The sequence below is a fragment of the Lipotes vexillifer genome, unplaced genomic scaffold (genome assembly GCF_000442215.2).
Source record: "Lipotes vexillifer unplaced genomic scaffold, Lipotes_vexillifer_v1.1 scaffold217, whole genome shotgun sequence".
Taxonomy (NCBI): Eukaryota; Metazoa; Chordata; class Mammalia; order Artiodactyla; family Lipotidae; genus Lipotes; species Lipotes vexillifer.
Genome location: NW_006788200.1, coordinates 3,451,059 through 3,469,077, shown reverse-complemented (window position 1 = coordinate 3,469,077; position 18,019 = coordinate 3,451,059). Strand labels below are relative to the sequence as shown.

At 52.1% G+C, this 18,019-nt stretch overlaps 1 protein-coding gene across 6 annotated transcripts in view; it reads left to right on the top strand.

Annotated features, from left to right (window-relative positions):
* The window catches only part of MACROH2A1 (macroH2A.1 histone), an 83,838-nt gene extending 68,172 nt beyond the window's left edge, over positions 1 to 15,666 (top strand). For 3 of the 6 annotated variants that reach the window (XM_007461378.1, XM_007461380.1, XM_007461376.1), the window contains exons 7-9: positions 2,592 to 2,681; positions 5,284 to 5,458; positions 14,888 to 15,665. In XM_007461378.1, coding sequence (XP_007461440.1) covers positions 2,592 to 2,681; positions 5,284 to 5,458; positions 14,888 to 15,053 — 431 coding nt within the window. In that variant the 3' untranslated portion in view covers positions 15,054 to 15,665. Of the gene's footprint in view, positions 1 to 2,591; positions 2,682 to 5,283; positions 5,459 to 14,887 lie in introns of all 6 variants that reach the window. The other 3 variants (XM_007461381.1, XM_007461379.1, XM_007461377.1) reach the window with 2 other exon arrangements.
* The last annotated feature ends 2,353 nt before the right edge of the window (positions 15,667 to 18,019 follow it).

The following is an 18,019-nucleotide window of genomic DNA, read 5'->3' as shown; positions in this document are numbered from 1 at the left end:
ATACTTGGTGTTAATTCCTGAGTCCCTAGACTGCTGGAAGAATGAATGCGAGTGCAGGAATGCTTAGCCCCAGTGATTAACTTTTACCCATCGAAAGTTCTTTCTAACAGTGAAATAGACCACAGGCTGAGCCTGACGTTTGTCCAAGCCTAAATTTTCGCTTAGGCTGGTTTGAACACTGATACTTATGCCTGCTTTCTAAGCATGAAATAATGCTCTTGTTCTCATGGGAGTAACACATGTTTATGCTTGGGGGCAAATAAGCCAATTGCCTTATGATTAACCCTGAAGTTAAGCCTAAAAAGCAAGAGTCTTACATTCAGAGTGTTGACAATACAGTTGAAATGGGCCTGTTTCTTGTTAAAAAGTACACGTGTGTCTACATGAACATGTGCATACATATGTGTGTGTAGGAGTCAAGTCCTGACCGGGTTGATTGCCTGCAATCTAGGGTTCAATTTTTTAAGTTTGGGAAATGCATTAAGTGTAATTTAACGTGCAAATTTCACTTCTAATTAAAGCAAGATTTAATTATAAGTAAAAATTTTAAAGTAAACACTCTTCCTAAGATAAAACACCTTTAATTATAAATCAGCCCATTTTCTTAATATTTTTCTATTTCAGAAAGGAGTTGGTAGTATTAATACAACACTGATTTTACTTTACCTTCCAAATTTCCCATTTCTCCTAAAGAGTAGATAGGATAGAGAATGTGGACCTGAAATAGTCCTGCCTGGAGCATGTTTGTATCCATCCTTCAAGGTGGAGGATGGGTGAGGAGGGAAGGCCAGACCAGGTACAGCTGGGCAGCAGCATTTGGGATCCAGCAGATTCAGACTTCGGATTCATTTTTCTCGGTTGCATGGATATTTCGGGTGAACCTGTAATTGGGCCTCATTCACCTGGGTTGTACCCTCAAACTCACCACTTCCTGGTGGGTGGAGTTGAGCCCCGAGGCCCAAGCCTGCTCCCTTAAGCCCATTTGGCCACTGTCTCTGATGCTGAACTTTGTCAGAAACACGCAGAGGCTGCCACCACTGTGGGTAAAAACCTCTAAAGTGGATGTGTTTTCCCTCTGGACACCTCTGCCATTTAAAGCCTACTTCACTGCTTTCTAAGACAGGTGAAGTCTTGTGGGCAGTCTGGGCTAATGACGAGGGACACTGGATCCCACCTTAGGGATCCCAAGTTAATCTCTGTCTGAAAGTCAGGCCTTCTCTTAGCCGAGAGCTCCTTATGGGTGATGGCCTGCTGCTCACGTTCATTCAGGCCCCCAGACTTCCTAGAGTGGGGTGGCTTACAGGCAGTGCCTGCCATTAGCCCTGTGCCGTCTTATCTGTAAGAGTGCCCAGGCTGTCTGCTCTTCCTTCTAGGCACTTCCTGGGGTTAGTTCACCCCACCAGAACAACATGCAAATGAGGCAGGTTTCTCTAAGATAATCAGTCCTGGTCATTCCAGGGTGAATCCAAAGAGAATCTGGGCTGGTGCATCCCAGTGCACCCTCACTGACCCATACCAGAATGTGCCAAGGGCACCTTGAATTTTCCAAGACGAATGGTGAATCTTAAGGGGAGTATTTTATCCTCTTGTGAGGAATGTACTTTAAAATGTGCACAACTGAGGAAGCAGAGCTTATGGAAGACTAAAGACCCCATTTCTGGCCAAACTTAGGACGATTTTGACTGCTGCTTGCTGTCCCATGTGAGGCATTTAACCCACAGACCTTAAAGGTGTTGGTAATCTTATTTGGGAGCTTGGCTTTCATAGCAAGAATTGATTACTTACCAAGTACCCTAATTCAAGAAGAATTGCTCCCTGCCTCCATTTGATTTTTTTTTTTTTTTTTTTTAAATCTGGTCCTGAACAGTTAGTCATCCTTCTTTAAGCATACAAGTTCATCTTTAAGCTCTGTTTCTGGTGTTGCTCTCCTTTACCTAAAACGATTCTGAATCATTTGTGTGATTAAGGAAATACTGTCTGGGGGCTTTTTTTTTTTTTTTTTTTTTTTTTTGTATTCACATATGACACCAAAGCTGCAAAATAGGAACTAAGCATGGTAATAATGCTGGCCCAAAGGTGGCCAAGTCTGAATGCTTTCTTCTGGGCCTGCCGCCAAGAGGAGAGCTAGCTGCTTCTGGAAGCATGGTATGCTTCTTCTAAAACCTCCTTATTTGGGGCTTCTCCCCAGAGACAGAGAAGAAAACCCAAGGGGAGGCATCAGCCTTGGAAGCCGGCACCATCTGGTTTCTCACGGTGATGGAAAGCATGCAGGACAGGCGTGCTTGCAGAGAACGGGCGTCTCCCGTCTCCCTCGCATCTCTGGCATGTCCGGGATCACCCCGAGTCACCCCCAGATAAGAGGCAGCAAACATAGCTCGGTGACCAGCAGTGCAGAGTGGTAACTGGCCGATGGTGAATCTCTTCGAAACTTCACTTTTCTGACTCAGCCAGGGCTTTGTTCCTGTCTTGCAGCTGTCTGGAAATTTAGCCAGTCAGATCATTTTTAGAATGTAATCACCTGACGTGCTAAGTGTCTGTGTGTGCCCTGAGACGCAAGGATGGCAATCCGACCTCGCCCTGTCCTTGTCTAGGAAACACGCTGGAGAAGAAGGGCGGCAAGGAGTTTGTGGAAGCTGTTCTGGAGCTCCGGAAGAAGAACGGGCCCTTGGAAGTAGCTGGAGGTGAGGTGGGGAGGCACTGTGCTGATCTGGGCGTGGTGCACGCTGCCTTAGGGAAACCGCTTTACAGGACGGCTTAGAATCCAGAGGTGCGTGGCTATCTCCGAGATGGAGGCAGAAGAAAGCCTGTTGGACTTTTATCACACACAAATTGTCAGGGGAACTTAAGGGTTGTGGAAATTGCCTTTCCAAGTTTTTTCTCCATTACTTAAAATAGCTTCTAAGCGTTTGATGTCTAGCCCTCAAATTTTAAGCAGTTACAGAAGCCCAGTTCGGCAAATCTTAAGAGCTGAGAAGTATTGATAGGGATGCTGAGCCATCTGCAAAATTGCCGATGAGAGATGCAAATGAATCATTTTCATTCAGCCATCTGCGTTTTTCATGGGAGAAATGTAAATATACATCTCTCATTTGCCAATTACACCTTTCCTGATAAGAGGGGTGTAAGAAGATGACTTGAAATGTGATGTGAGGAGAATTTACTGCTAAGAACTGGAGGCAGGGCACTTCTTACTGATGCCAGCCTGGATTTGGGGATTTTAGGTGGACACAGGGTTTCCCGAGCACCTGGGCGTCTGAACGGTGGGTGAGGCTGGCTCACCCCACCAGCTCTGTGAGGACAGGCCACTCCCTTCCTCCCCTTTGGGCTCCAGTTTTCTCTTCTTACTAGATGGTTCCCAATTCTGTCTTTCCAATCCTGTTTGTTTTTAAAATGAATCTTAATATGGGCATCAACAGTTACTGTGTGACAGCCACACAACCTTCTCTGAGGGTACCCCACGCCTTACCTCTCTTTCCCCAGTGACTACGCACGAATTCCCATCCTGGGCTGGTCACGGGTCCTGGCGGGGATAAGAGGGTGACATTGCCTTTGACCTCTGCTCTGCCAGTTCGGTTTTGCCTGCAAAGGGCATGGCATTGCAGAGTCGGTGGGGGCACAATTACCGAGCTCTTCCAGGCAGTTCCCCGCTGGAACCGCCCGCACTGAACAGGGAGGACACACACAGCATAAACTACCCAGCCAGGGGCTCCTGGCCTTTCCTCAGCCCCTTACTGGCACCTCTCTCTGTGCCAGCCCAGGGTCCTTCCTGTTGGTACTCCAGTTAAAGCCCATTTGGTGACCCTCAGCAGGAGGTGTGATAAGAGGTGGCCCTGATGCTGCCACACACCAAACTTGGCTGGTGACACCGGAGCCACAGCTGGTACAAACCCGTTCGACTTAAGCACAGCTAAGGATATGTTTGCCTGTTTCAAAAGCAAGAACACATTTCGTTCTTGATTTTAAGATCTATTTTAGAAAATGTTTTAAAATATTTTCTAAGTACAAAGGAAATAATAGAACATATCCCTGTTCCGCTGTCCAGAGATAATCACTGCTAACACATTTCTTGTCTTTTGAATGCATAGTTTGGCAGTTACTTCTCACGTGAACATGCAGGTGAATTAAGCCCCCCAGTCTCAAGCCCACAGTTCTTGAACCAGTCAGCAAGCAGAGCCAGGACTCAAAATCAGACTTGTGACTCTGGGATCAGAGCAGTTGCTACTGCAGCATATGAGACGCCTCCCATGATTCGCTCTTCTCCAGGTTCTCCTAGCGACAGACGATACCCGTTGACAGCCCCGACCCCTTGGATAGCGCTGATGGTGTTCGTCACCAAGTGGGTTTAGAAAACACTTGGTCAAAAGAGTTTGGGTGTCTTACTGGAGCAGTGGGTGGAGACGTTAGTGCGCTCCTGCATAGAAGTCTACCAGGCAGCACTCACCGGACCCATTGGTTCCAGAGCCACCACCTTTACATTGCAACTTTTGGGACAGGAATCCTGGAACATGCTCTGGGAGACATGGGCTGGCCTGTTATATATTTCCTGGTAGGAGCAGACCCAAGACCGGTGTCTTCAGATCTGACGAGACGCAGAGAATGAGAACAAATCTGGAAAGGCAGGTCTGCTATGGAGATCTGTAGTTGGAAAAAGGCTCCTCTTCTAGGAGTGGAAAATACTTCCATCCTAAAAGCACTGTCCAACTAATTAATTCTGCCAAAACTAACAGGATCGGTTAGTCAGAAGACCAGGGCAGCAGACAGACATGCTATCTGGGTTACTTTCCCAGGAGGTTTATTCCGAACTGTGTCTGAGAGATCTATAGATATCGATACATCATAATTAAATGCACATGAATCCACTTGAGGAAAGGGCGGTTGGAGACGCCCCCAAAAGGCAATTAATTGGAGCATTCTGACATTCTGACACATTTGGTCAAGTTAGATGGTTATGGCTCGGCCTTCTGGGAGGGTAGGGAGAGGGTTTACTGTGACCTTGGCTAAAGTTCCTGGTGGCCATGCGTCCTAACGCCAACTTTCCTGGGGTGGGGGTCCGCTTGGCGTCCCCCACCCCGCCACCGAGGGAGGAGACTGCAGGACAAGCAGTTTCCAGCTCGAGCTTCCGTGGGAATCCCAAGGCAGCAGGCAGCTGCAGCCCTCCTGGACCAGGTGGTCGGGGCGGCCCGGGCAGACGTGCTGGAGCTGGAGAGCCGGCCTGGGCTCGGCACCTAGCACGCGTGCTCTGCAGGGGGACCCAGCTCACTGCTTCTGTCTTGTCCCCTCCAGCCGCTGTCAGCGCAGGCCATGGCCTGCCCGCCAAGTTTGTGATCCACTGTAACAGTCCCGTCTGGGGTGCAGACAAGTGTGAGGAACTTCTGGAAAAGACAGTGAAGAACTGCTTGGCCCTGGCGGATGACAAGAAGCTGAAGTCCATCGCCTTTCCATCCATCGGCAGCGGCAGGTAAGGGCCCACGGCCTGTCCCCCTGCGTATGTGGCCCATGCTCGCAGGGAGCTCTGACTGTGCCCATGGTCGGCTAAGGCTACTTTCAAGCACTTGCCTTTGTTGAGGAGACCGGAAGCTCGAAATCGGGAAGAGCATAGACATTAAGTAATTGTGAGGGACAGTTGAAGAGATGTAGCGAGACAGGAAGCCTGAGGAGAGAGTCAGACTTGAGCCGTGACAGCAGATGTCATCACAGAAGGTGACCCTCGAAGGACACTAAGCCCTTAGGTGGGTGGGGAGGCGTGAATGCAGGGATACTGAGCGGGAGAGCCCCTCCCAGACCCAGCCCATATAGCTGTGTTACAGTTCTGTCCCCGAACCCCAGCATCCTCTGGGCACAGCCCTCTGCCCCTTATCTTTGTATTCCCAAGCATCCTCCACCTCCCCAAAACCTGCTTGCTCTCCCTGTGTCTCACTGTCCTGCTGATGAGGTGGATCTGAGTGGGCAGATACGTGAGCGTGAAATAGGGCTGGGCCTCCCCCAGCTCCCAGCCCTGAAATCTCCCCAGGGAGACTCACGGAGGCTGTGGGGAGCAGCACTACTGCCCCTAAGACAGACACACAACCCCGAGGGCCCGCACTGGAGGAGTGTAGTCCTTGAGCCGCTGATGAGGCAGGCAGGATTCAGCCACAACCCCCAACCACCCCCGCTCCCGGGTGGTGCACCCCCCGATGCCAGCACACAGCCCATCAGGTCCTGCCTGTCAGGGCAGCCCTGGGCTCGGGCTCAGGCCTGGCTAACCAGCTGCGTGATGGCATGCAAATTAACGCCCCCTCTGAGTCCAGCCCCCTACTCTGTAAGATAGATGTGATCGTCCCCCTACGCAGCATCTCAGGACTGCTTGGAAATTAAAGGAGCTCTCCAAAGGGAGCATGCTTTGAGAGCTCTCTGCCACGATGAAGATATGAGGGCTGCCTCGGAGGCTGTGTCTCACTGCCTGCCACATGTCCACGGTCCTCCCTGCCAAGGGTCTGAGCAGCAGGCCTCTGGAAGGCTCGCCATCTGGATGGGGCACGGAAGCAAAGGGAAACTGGCCTTCAGAGTTGCCGCGGCCCCGGACTCTGTATCATCCCTGGGGCTTCCCATGCAGACCGGGAGCCTTCCAGGGTCTCTGCCATCAGTCCCTCCCAGTTCCCGAGGAAGGCGGGCTGTGCGGTGGCAACACAGGTCCCAGCACACTGACGTCCCATGACACCGCAGGCTGCACCGCCCTCCTGGGCGAGCCTGAGTCACAGTCCTCAGCACTATTCCGTGTGTGTATAGAAAGCTGCTCTTCTCAAAGCACTTCTCTTCCAAACCCGTGAGGAGGACAGAGAGTGGATTTTGCTGTTTTTGTCTTGGGCAGGCCTTGTAATTCTGCTTCCCTGAACAGTGCCATCACTGAGGGTCCCACACCCCAAGTGCCAGAGCTAGTCCGGGGCGGAATTCCTGTCACATCTGCTCAAGCAGAGCTTAGTCGCTGTACCCAGAAGGCCTTGCTTACAGGCAGACAGGCACTGTGCCCCAGGGCTTCCTGTGGGCCAGGGCAGTCACACGTGACTGGTGGCCCCACCAGAGGACCTGATGTGGGGAAAGATCTTCCTCTGGAGCCTCTGTCACTGCCTGCCTCCATCTGGGACAGAAGGGGCGTTCCTCTGCAGTCCCTCCTGGAGGTGAGCTGTGGGCGCCGCACCTCCCCTCTCTTCCCCTCCTGGCCTTGGCCCTGCAGTTCCGGGCAGCCGAGGCCTCCCAGACCCAGGTGCTCCTCTGTGTGATGTGTGAGGGCCCCTCAGTCCTCTGCACTGACAGTGGGCTCTCTTCTGGGGCTTACTAGCACAAAGAAGCTGGCGTCGGGGGAGGGGCCCTGAGCAGAGGACAGGTGAACACGCACACGGCCCCCAGCCTCGCGTTCCCACACTCACTCCGCCCTGTGCCGAGCTCTGCAGGGACATCCAGAGCTGACACGATTGTTGTTCTGGACTGCCATCTATGTTTCCCGTCACCATACATGTTCATTCTGTTCGCTTCTGCCAAAAGCATCTGTTGAACGTCATTTTAAAAGTCAATACCATTTAAATGCCCGTTGAAAGCAAAGCTGACAGAGCCAGAGCATCTAACAAACAGCCTTTTTCAGTCGGCTCTAAGAGCACCTGGCGAAGATGAGCATCCTTCATAAGCTGGTCAGCAAGCACCCAGCAGGTAAAACTTTCCCGGGAACTGTGGAGAGGTGTATAGGTGCCCGACTCAGTCCCAGAGTCAATTCATTTTTTTTTTTTTTTTTTTTTTTTTTTTTTTTACAAAGTGCTTTTGGATCTGAGCATAATTAGCTAACTTCCTGCTTCTCCCACCTTCCCAGACCCCCACCTGCCATGGAAGTTCTGTTCTTCAGCACTGTGCTGCTGTGTGACCTTTGGTAAATGAATCACCCGCTCTGTCCCTGGCCTGCCTTATCAGCTAGTGAGGCTAAGGGAGTGCCTTCCTCACAGACGGTTCTGAGGCTCAGTTAATGCTCGGTTAATTAGTGTTTCGGATGCTCTTTGATCTACTCTGATGAAAGGTGCTTCCGAGGAGAGAAGCAATAGGAGCCTTTATTGGAGGTAATAATTTCATGCTCTTTCATATGACTAGTGGGAAATTTTTAATTGAAGCATAAAAGTCATGCCCAAAAAAGAGCATCTATTACAAACTTATTTACATTTTTCACGGAGTAAGAAAAGTTTTAAAAAATAATCAGTTGAAAGCTTTTAAGGGGGCAGAATGCCAAAGTCAAGCACATGTGCATAGCCACCCAGCCCCACATCTGTCGGGCAGACCTTGCCCCACAGAGCCGTGTAAACAGCTGCCCTCTCTTTCATGAGCAAAGACTGGGATTACACCAGAGCCGGCCAGTAAATCACAGCGGGGTTTAGGAGGGGAAATAAAACAGCTTGTTTGTGGCATCCAGTGTCTCTGGCATAAAAGTCATGTGGGAATTAAAACTATATAAATGCAAAACATGTTGGTAAAGAGCTGTGGGATCACTTTCTCTCAGCTGAGGCCCGGCATCCGGGGCATGCGGACGACGACCACAGCCCTACACTCCCTTCCTCCAGCCCATCAGCCCCCAAGATTGAGGGCCAATCTTAAAGCCCGCTGGAGGCAAATGAGATCCGGGGTGTAACCCTGGCCTCAGGAAACCACCTCTGGCATCTGGACCTCCCTTCCTTGGGCATCCTGGTCACAATATTGATGGATACCCCACTCCCTCCGCTCTGTTTGACATTAGGGGACGACCCCTCTCCGGAGGGGCAGTACTTGGGGAACAATAGCTAGTTTGGGGCTTTGATTAAACTCTCCTTAGATTTATGAGCCTAAAAGGAAAGCCAGTTAGTTTTCTTTTTCTTTTTCTTTTTCTTTTTTTTTTTTTTTTTTTTCGGTACGCGGGCCTCTCACTGTTGTGGCCTCTCCCGTTGCGGAGCACAGGCTCCGGACCCGCAGGCTCAGCGGCCATGGCTCACGGGCCCAGCCGCTCCGCGACATGTGGGATCTTCCCGGACCGGGGCACGAACCCGTGTCCCCTGCATCGGCAGGCGGACTCTCGACCACTGCGTCACCAGGGAAGCCCCAGTTTGTTTTCTTGAAGCTACCACTTGTGGGTATTCAGTGCGTCCCAGGCACTGTGCTAAACACTTCGTCTGCAGTATCTCACAACCCCACAAAGTGAGCAGCACTATTAATTCCACTCAAAGGCAAAGACACAGAAGCTTAGAGGGGTCAAGTCACTCACCAGAGGTCACACAGCGTGTACTTGGTAGAGCCAGAATTTGCTCAGAGGTCCTTGGCCTCAGTGCTCTCGGTATTAGGCACATGGAACCCCTGCCTCCTGTCCCCTTTGGTCAACAGACCCACCTCCGAGCATCCTGCCAGAGGATCACCCCACTGCCTCTGCGCCCTCTGTGTGAGTGGATTCTAGAGAACCTTGGAAACACCTCTTGGAATTCCCTGACCTGCCCAGGCAGAGCCGTCAGCCTCCCTACCCCCTCGGTGTGGGCCTCAGAAGACAAATATAAAGGACAGAGACAAACTGAATTGGGGAGAATTACTTATTAACCCAAAACATGTGAGCCCTGGAGTGAGAGAAGGTAAGAGGCCTCTGTTGGGTTGTGCTGCCCTGGCCTCTCTCGAGCTTTGGAGGCATTGGGCCCATCACCATCCCCTTCTGAATTTTAGCTTCACCCTCTTATAACCCACTGCTCTCAGCTCAGGACCCTGATAGCCTGCCCTTTACCTCTGGATGGAGTAGTCTCTGGCTGGGCAGTTACTCAAAGCCAGACAGAACACAGGAACGCCCAGGAGCACAGTGTGCGGGAAACCTAATCCCAGCAGAGGAGGGTCCACATGGGGTGACAGACATTTTGCCCACGTCACCCAGGCTGCCAAGACGCCCTACCCTATCCATCTCCCAAACAGCCAAGACAATTAGGTGGCCTGGTCCAGCCAAAAAAAAAAAAAAAAAAAAAAAAAAAAGCAGAGTCCATCTAGTATCTGCTTTAATTCCTATTTAGCCTTCAGGGTCAGGCTCCTAGTCTTTCTCCTCCAGAAAATCCATGCACGCTTTCCAACCCCCACGACACAGCCTCTCCTCACAGCACTCTCTGGGTCCCTGATCAGCCAGCTCAGCACAGCCCCTGGCCTGGAGTCCTTAGCATCTGCCCCGCCCCGCCCTGGAGGCTGAGCTCACCAGGAGCGGGGATGAGGAGGGGCTCAGCACAGCTGGAGGGAGTAAATCCTCTTCTGTGTTGTGGCCCTGTGAACTCACGTCTCTGCCATCAGATGGGACACTGGACAAGCAACCAATGTGTACAGCCCCCCGCCATCACTGAGCAGGTGACCCAGGAGGGCACCAGGTAGGAGGTAGCCCATGGGGGTCCCCTTGCAACAGCCAGGGAAACTGAGGTCTAAGACACTTGGGAAAGGCTGTTGCAGACACAGCTGGAGCGACTTCAGGGGGAAGCTCAGACACCACCTTAGTCGGGTCAAGGCAATAAAAAAGGTCTAAGTCTAAGATAAACTCCATGTGGGGTGGGAAGCGCTTGGCCGCAGAGGAACTTAAGACATTTGGCGTGAGCACAGCTGGCAGGGTCAGGAGCCGAATGGGAATAGGAGGGGCACCCACCTCACGGGGAGCGGCATCTGCATCACCACCACTGTCGTCATTGCCATCGCCGAGCAGTACCTATTTTCCAGTGGAGAAAACTAATGCCAAGAGAGGTGAATGCCTGCTCCTGAGGGCAGCTAAGATTGAAACGGGAATCTGACTGGAGTGCAGAAGCCCTTATCTGCCCTTGCTCTAATGCACCTTGAGGAGGTGCCATCTGGTCTCATCCGGAAGGCAGACACGGTACAGCCGTAGAGCAGGGTGACTGTCACAGAAGCAGTAAGCCTGAGATGGGGAGGAAGGCACAAAGACCTGGTCAAGCAGGGATGGCCGTTCGGAAGGGCTGTGGTTATTCAACAAAAGAAGCCAGCCAGCCAGCCAAGAAGCCACCAGATGAGTGAGCTGCATAGGCAAGCAGCTCTCCTCAAGCTGGTCAGTACTGCACCAGGGGACCCCGACGGAGCCCCTGCCACACCTCAGCGTGCCAGCAGTCCTGGCCCACGGCCCTCCAAGAGAACTGGACATCTCAGACCCGGGCAGCAGCCCTCTGGGGCCCTGATGCTGACTTTGTCAGCACAGGGAAGCAGCAAAGATAGCAGCAGTCACCCAGTCCCAGCTATCATGGGGTCTGGGGTTGGGAAGGCCATTTTCCACTGTGTGGGCCTTTAGAAAGACCCTACGAGACGACCCACTTTAGAGATGGCACTGTCGATTGAGGACTCTCTATACAGTATTTTGTTCGATACACGCAGCCTCCCCAGGTAATAAATACTTGATTACCTACCCCATTTCGCCAGGTGGGGAAACAAGGCACAGAGACAGGGCCCAGACTGAAATCCCATGTGGCTCCAGGCCACCGCGTGCGCCACAGCTGCCCCTGTTTTGAGGGTGCAGGGCCTCTGCGTGTAAAGCACGCTTGTGAAAGCATCGACTTCTACATTCCACTTTATTACAAATACTTCTAACTGTGCCTACTAGAAAACATTTTTGGGACCCACCTGGAAACGTCAGGAAAGCCATCACCTCTTCCATTCCTTCCTGGCGGCTTGCGTGGTCCAGAGGGGCCACAGTCCCATGGCTGGGTCTCTCCTTTAGGCTGTGAGTGCCTCAGACAGAGGGATGGGTTTGTCAACAAGAGGTTTTCCTGGAAACAAATCATATTCACAGTTCACCCAACAGCAACCTTGAAGGACAAGGCCAGACCAGCCCAAGCTCCCTTAACAGTAGGGCATCCAGGCGTGGGCTGCAGGTCTGTGACCTTTGATCCCGACCTTTCTTCCCAATGCAGGTTCTTAACCTTTGGGCCCACCCTGAGTGCGTGTAGAACAGTGGTTCTCGAAGCATGGTCCCCAGGCTCACCTCGTCTGATTTCCTGGGCGGAGGCTGGGCAGCCTGCGTTTTGGCCGGCCCTCCGTAATCCTGACAGAGGCTAATGTTGAGAACTGTTGATGTAGAGGAACAGGAACTGATGTCCCTTCGGTCAGAGTCACACATCCCTTTTCAAGGGTCCAAGGCGGAGGAATAGAAAGCTGTGGGAGGAGGTCTGTGTCAGAAAGCGCTGGGCATAGGCGGAGTGACCAGCCTGCTGCGGGTGCTCCAGGGAGGCCCTGCGGCCACACCCTGCGTCTCTGCACCGCACCGCATCTCCCCTGGCTCGGGCAGAGCGGCCGCAGGGTGGCATAAGGGCAGCTCACGAAGCCCGGGCCAGGGTCAGCTCAGGCTGGGCAAACACCAGAGGAGGTGGGCTGTGACCATCGGGCCACACAACAGACAGCTTGCTCTTCAGGGAAGTTCCACAGGCCCTTACCTCGGCCCAGCTCACCTGCGACGTGCAGGAGGGCACCCTTAGTGGGGGAGCTTGGGGCTGGTGGAGCGTGGTCTCGGGCTTCCAGTGCAGAGGCAACTCTTTGCAGTTCTCTCAGCCCCCGCCTAGCCAGGTCGTGCCCGCAGGCCGAGCTCTGCCTGGGGCAGCGGCCCTCGGAGTGCCTGGCCTGAGCACAGGCTGCTTCCAGTGGCGGGCCGGGCCCCACTGTCCTGCCGTAGCCTCACAGCCCTGCCCACTCCCGCCTGTCTGCCCAGGGGCTGCCGCCGCCTCTGGCTTTCTTCACCAGGAACGAGACGAGTCCTTAGGGCAGCTCCTGTATTTACAGCAGGAGAATAAACATTTGCTCTTTGTGAGATGTTCAAAATGGGCCCTCATTTGCGTGACCCTGTGCCTGCGCTCCGCCATGGCTGGCCTGGCCCCTGCCTCAGGAGTAGGGTTGCTTGGAGGAAGGGCGGCCCCTATAAGGGTGCGAGCTGGGTGCCCCACGACACGCTCACTGCGGAGAGGCCCTCAAAGCAGAAGGTCGGGTTCACTCCATCCAGCGCTTTCCAGCGCGTGTCTTGTTCCGGACAGTGTAGCCTTTGTGCTCCTCGACTCCTGTGAAGATAGTCAAGGCAGCCGAGCCAGGTGTTGTGAGGACAGCGTCTTCCCAGGCTGAGCCTGCAGGCCCCAAGTGGGGATGGGTGCGAGGGGCATCACCTGCCACGCGGGGTCCCCACCCTCCCCACTGCCAGCACAGCCCCTCTTCCCACCACCCTCCATCCCGGCCCGCCTTTTGGTCCCCCCAACTCTGCTGGTGGACGGAGCCGCAGGGTCTCCTCAGGAGGAAGCCGCCTGTCCGGCAGCCCTGGCCTGGCCAGAACGCCCCTGCAGCTCTCTCTTAGACTGTGACCCCGGTCTGGTTCACAGGCTCGTGTGTGCTGGCTGCCAGGCAGGAGTGCCTTGTGTCTGGGGGTGGGGGAGGCACCTGCACGTGCGGGGCCCCGACTCCAGGTCACACCCTACTACTGCCTGCAGGCTTCTCTGCACAGGCTGGGAACAGGCCTGGGGTGACACCCTTGTCCTCTCAAAAGGAACTTCACTTCTAAAGCATCCACGAGTTGCTAGGGGTCCATTGTCAGGCTGGGTGAAGCCCTGTTTGATCAAAAAACAAGTCGCAAGAATGGTTTCCTCCTTGGCTCTGAAAGGCTCTGAAAAGCCCTGAGTGCTGACAATAGAATGTGACCCTCCAAAAGAAGCCACTGAGGTGGTCCACAACTCATAGCACTTAGCACGTAAGCCTAGGAGAAATCCCGCACCTGACACATTTGAAAACCTCTCACCTGGCAGGCAGCAGGTACCCCACCCGAAGGAAAGCTCCGGCCGAACTGGCAGCTTGACCCAGCACTTCGGACTCCACTGGACCCGCAAGCTCAGGGCAGACTGAAGACTAGATCTGCTTAGGAACAAAGAAATCCCCATGGAGACCAGCCCCTCACTGTCACCCTCAGTACCCTGGACTGTAAACCGGGGTCAGTAGGGATTTGAATCCAGGGCCACTGGCTCCAAAGTCCACGTTAATTTCCCCCAGACTAGGCAAGTTGACAACATTCCTGCCATGGTCCTCCTGGGTCCTCCTGCACCTGCAGCGTTGACCAGGAACAGCCCCAGCACACACAGGGCGAGGAACGCCCGTCCTTCTAGTCCTGTTTTCACATTCTTGCCTGAGTTCTGAGCCCCTGCCTCCAGAATTGCCACGTGACGTTTACTTCAAATGGAATTGTATGGGAATTCACACCAGTTTGGCTTGGAGACTGGGATGCTGTCCCTTGAGATGAGGAGCCTACTTGTCCCAGGGTTGTTCCCTGCACGCAGCTCCCTGAGGCCTGGGCCTATGGGGTGTCCAAGCTGGTGTGTGCCGGGAGGTGGATTCCTGCCGCCCATGAAATCTGAAGGCCAGTGTGAAGGATGTAACCCTCTACTTGCATGGATGGAGGCTCGTGCTTCCTGGAGAAGCTCCAGCCTCCAGCCATCCCTGAGGCTGAGACCCCTGGGGGTCCTTTGGGAGCCTGGGCTGTGTCTCAAGGCCCATGCTGGTCCCGGGGATGTTGGGAAAAGAACCGTGGGCGCTCACACTGCCTGCGGGAGACCACCCTCAGCCCCCGTGCCGCGAAACACAGATTCTGTCGCCTTGCTGGCATGCTGCCTCTCAGAGCACAGCACATTCTCCTGCGGGCCACAGTTCTCTGTCTACTCATTCTTCCCCTGTCTGGTGGCACTGGGCTGTCTCACGCCTGTGTACAGGCAGCCAGAGGTCGAGTACCACTTGTGGACCCTGACCCAACACGAGGCCACTGCAGCACAGAGGGCCTCGAGGGGCTCCCGGAGGGAGGATGTGGCCAGGGAGGGGGTCCTGTGGCTGCCATGGCCCCCTAGTTGCTGAGCCGTCGTTCTCTCTCGCGCAGGAACGGTTTTCCGAAGCAGACGGCAGCTCAGCTGATCCTGAAGGCCATCTCCAGTTACTTCGTGTCAACAATGTCCTCTTCCATCAAAACGGTGTATTTTGTGCTTTTTGACAGCGAGAGTATAGGCATCTACGTGCAGGAAATGGCCAAGCTGGACGCCAACTAGGCTGAGGAACTGCAGAACCAGCCCGCACCGTGCCCCCGCCTCCAATTTGAAAGAAAGAAAAGGAAGAAAAAAAAAAAGATTCCCTCCACTCCTAGTGGGAGGCGGGAACCCTTTCATTTTTTTCAGTTTTGCTCATCTAGGGAAAATAAGGTTTTGGTTTCCAGTTTAATTGTTTTTGACCTTCTAAAATGTTTTTACGTTAGCACTGATAGTTGACATTACTGTTGTTAAGCACTGTGTTCCAGACCGTGTCTGACTTTAGTGTAACCTAGGAGATTTTATAGTTTTATTTTAATGAAATCCTGCTTGACGCACAGCAGCGGGGAGAGCAGTGTCTTCTACGTGGGGCAGAGTCCAAGAAGCCCATTTTGTAACCGTGTGTCGTGGTGCTTTATTGTACACCCAGTGGCATTCTTTTTACTATAATGTTCTTTTTTTTCCCCTCAAGAAGAAAAATCATGAATTTGCAGCAGACTTAATTTTTGTTTACTTTTTGTCTTAATGATGGATTTGAAAATGAAAGAGTTAAAAGGCAGAACAGAATCTGTTGTCCTTAATTATATTTGCAATTTGGAATTCGTGTGAATTGATTTAGTAAAATGTTAAACTGTTGCGACTGGTGTGTTCCAAGTTACTGTGCCCTTGAGTCCTAAGTCGGTTTCTCTCGTCACAGGATGGGGCACCTTGGGTGGGGCAGCCCACCCCCAGGAAGCACCACAGTGGCCATTGCACCCCCCGGGGTGGGGAGAGCATCTTCAGGCCCTGATCCCCATTTCACGGGTGAGGCAGCAGCCATGGCCAAAAGCCATGTGGGTGGCAAGTGGGTGGCTGGTACTCCAGCCCAGATCTCTAGCCCAGCTCTCTCCTGCTATCTGCCCCCTCCCAACGATCTCTCCGGCTCATGGCTGGACCCAGAGCCCCTGGGCCACTTGCCAGATGGAGCTACAGAAGCCTTGAGCCCTCTGCTGGGGCTCTGTTGTTCCTACAGGATGAGGGAGGGCCCTGTTGCCAGGAGCTTTCCAAAGGCAAGGTGCCACCACCAAGGCCCCCAAGACATGCTGTCACCTTTACATGCCTTCTTGCAGCTGTGGGTGTTTAGGGATGATCCCAGCTGCACCAGAGTAGCTTAACTCTGGTTACCTAAACTTCTTAGCAAGGACTTCCCTGGTGGCGCAGCGGTTAAGAATCCGCCTGCCAATGCAGGGGACACGGGTTCAATCCCTGGTCCGGGAAGATCCCACATGCCGCGGAGCAACTAAGCCCGTGCGCCACAACTACCGAGCCTGTGCTCTAGAGCCCGTGAACCACAACTACTGAGCCCGCATGCCACAGCTACTGAAGCCCACGCTCCCTAGAGCCCGTGCTCCGCAACAAGAGAAGCCACCATAATGAGAAGTGCATGCACCTCAATGAAGAGTAGCCCGCTTGCTGCAACTAGAGAAACCCCGTGTGGCAACGAAGACCCAACGCAGCCAAAAATAAATAAAAATTAAACTTGTTAGCAAAACGCAGACAGTATTTGCTTTAGAAGGTACTTTCACCTTAATCTAAATTTGCCTAAAATGCACAGAAGACTGCTCTTGTCGCCTTAAAAAGAAATGTGCCTGATTCTAAAGCACACCTTACCCAGGAGGAAATACGCAGCACACCGCACATCATGGATGAATGTAAAGGATCATTTTTCCTTTCCAAACTGTGCTTAATGAAATCAAAACAGAATTCCGAAGCCATCACACAACCAATCCTTTCAGTTTAAAAGCAACTACTACTCACTCGAACCTGAAAGATTTTTCAAATTTTTCCTGGACGTAAGGTGTTATTAAAACTTTTACATTTTTTCCCCAAGATCTTTACTGGGTATAGATGACATATTCCTACTTATTGATTGGATTTTGGCAAAAAGAGAGATTATCATTGCCTTTTCAAGAAGATGCATCTTGGGATTAACATATACACACTACGGTATATAAAATAGATAATCAAAAAGGACCTACTGTATAGCACAGGGAACTCTACTCAGTATTCTCTAATAACCTAAATGGAAAAAGAATCTGAAAAAGAATAGATACGTGTATATGTATAACTGAATCACTTTGCTGTACCCCTGAAACTAACACAACATTGTAAGCCAACTATACTCCAATATGAAAATAAAAACAAAAACAATGAGAAGAAAAAGAAGATGCATCTTAAAAATGAATTCACTCCGTAAATGATATTAGCAAACTGTCTGCCTGGACAAACCATACCGAGTAGCTATTCACCCAAGAGCGTTGTTTCTGCAGGTAGAATCTGCAGTGTGTAGGGTGATGAGAAGTACGCTGTGGTTACTGTGAGTTTGTGATACTGATTATTTATTGTGCGCCTGGCACTGTGTTGAGTCTCTTGTGGGTACCATTCATTCTTCCTTGTGATAACCCTGTAGGGCAGGGTCCTTTTGTTAGAGCCATTTTACAGCTGAGAACGCCGAGGCTGCCAGAGACTGAGTAACTTGTGATCACACTGCTAATGTGACAACCAGATTCAAATACAGAAATGCTGACCACCGTGATAGGGCCCCAGACGGCACACTCTAATCAGCAACAAAGAGAGTCCATTTGGCCTTGGTGCCATTTCCAACTCAGGAACTGAAACACAGGTGGAACGGAGGTTTAAATGGCTTCTAGGTAAATGGCGTTCATTTCCTTCACCCTGGAGAAGGAACACCTTAGAAGCCAATCCTGTGTTTAGTGGAGATCGTCCACTAGATGTCGCTAAAAGGATTGGGAAGTCAAGAGAGGAAAGGGCAGCAGGTTTCTGCTCTTCCTTGAGCTTGCACAAAAGAATAGATTGCATTTGTCAGGATTTGCGTGAATTATTTACCATAATCAGCTAAATGTTTCTAAACTTTCAATAATCCAGAGTGCGCTGTGCCCCTGAGCTGTGGGCTCACTGAAGAAATTGTTTCCAATGAAACTGAGGGAAAG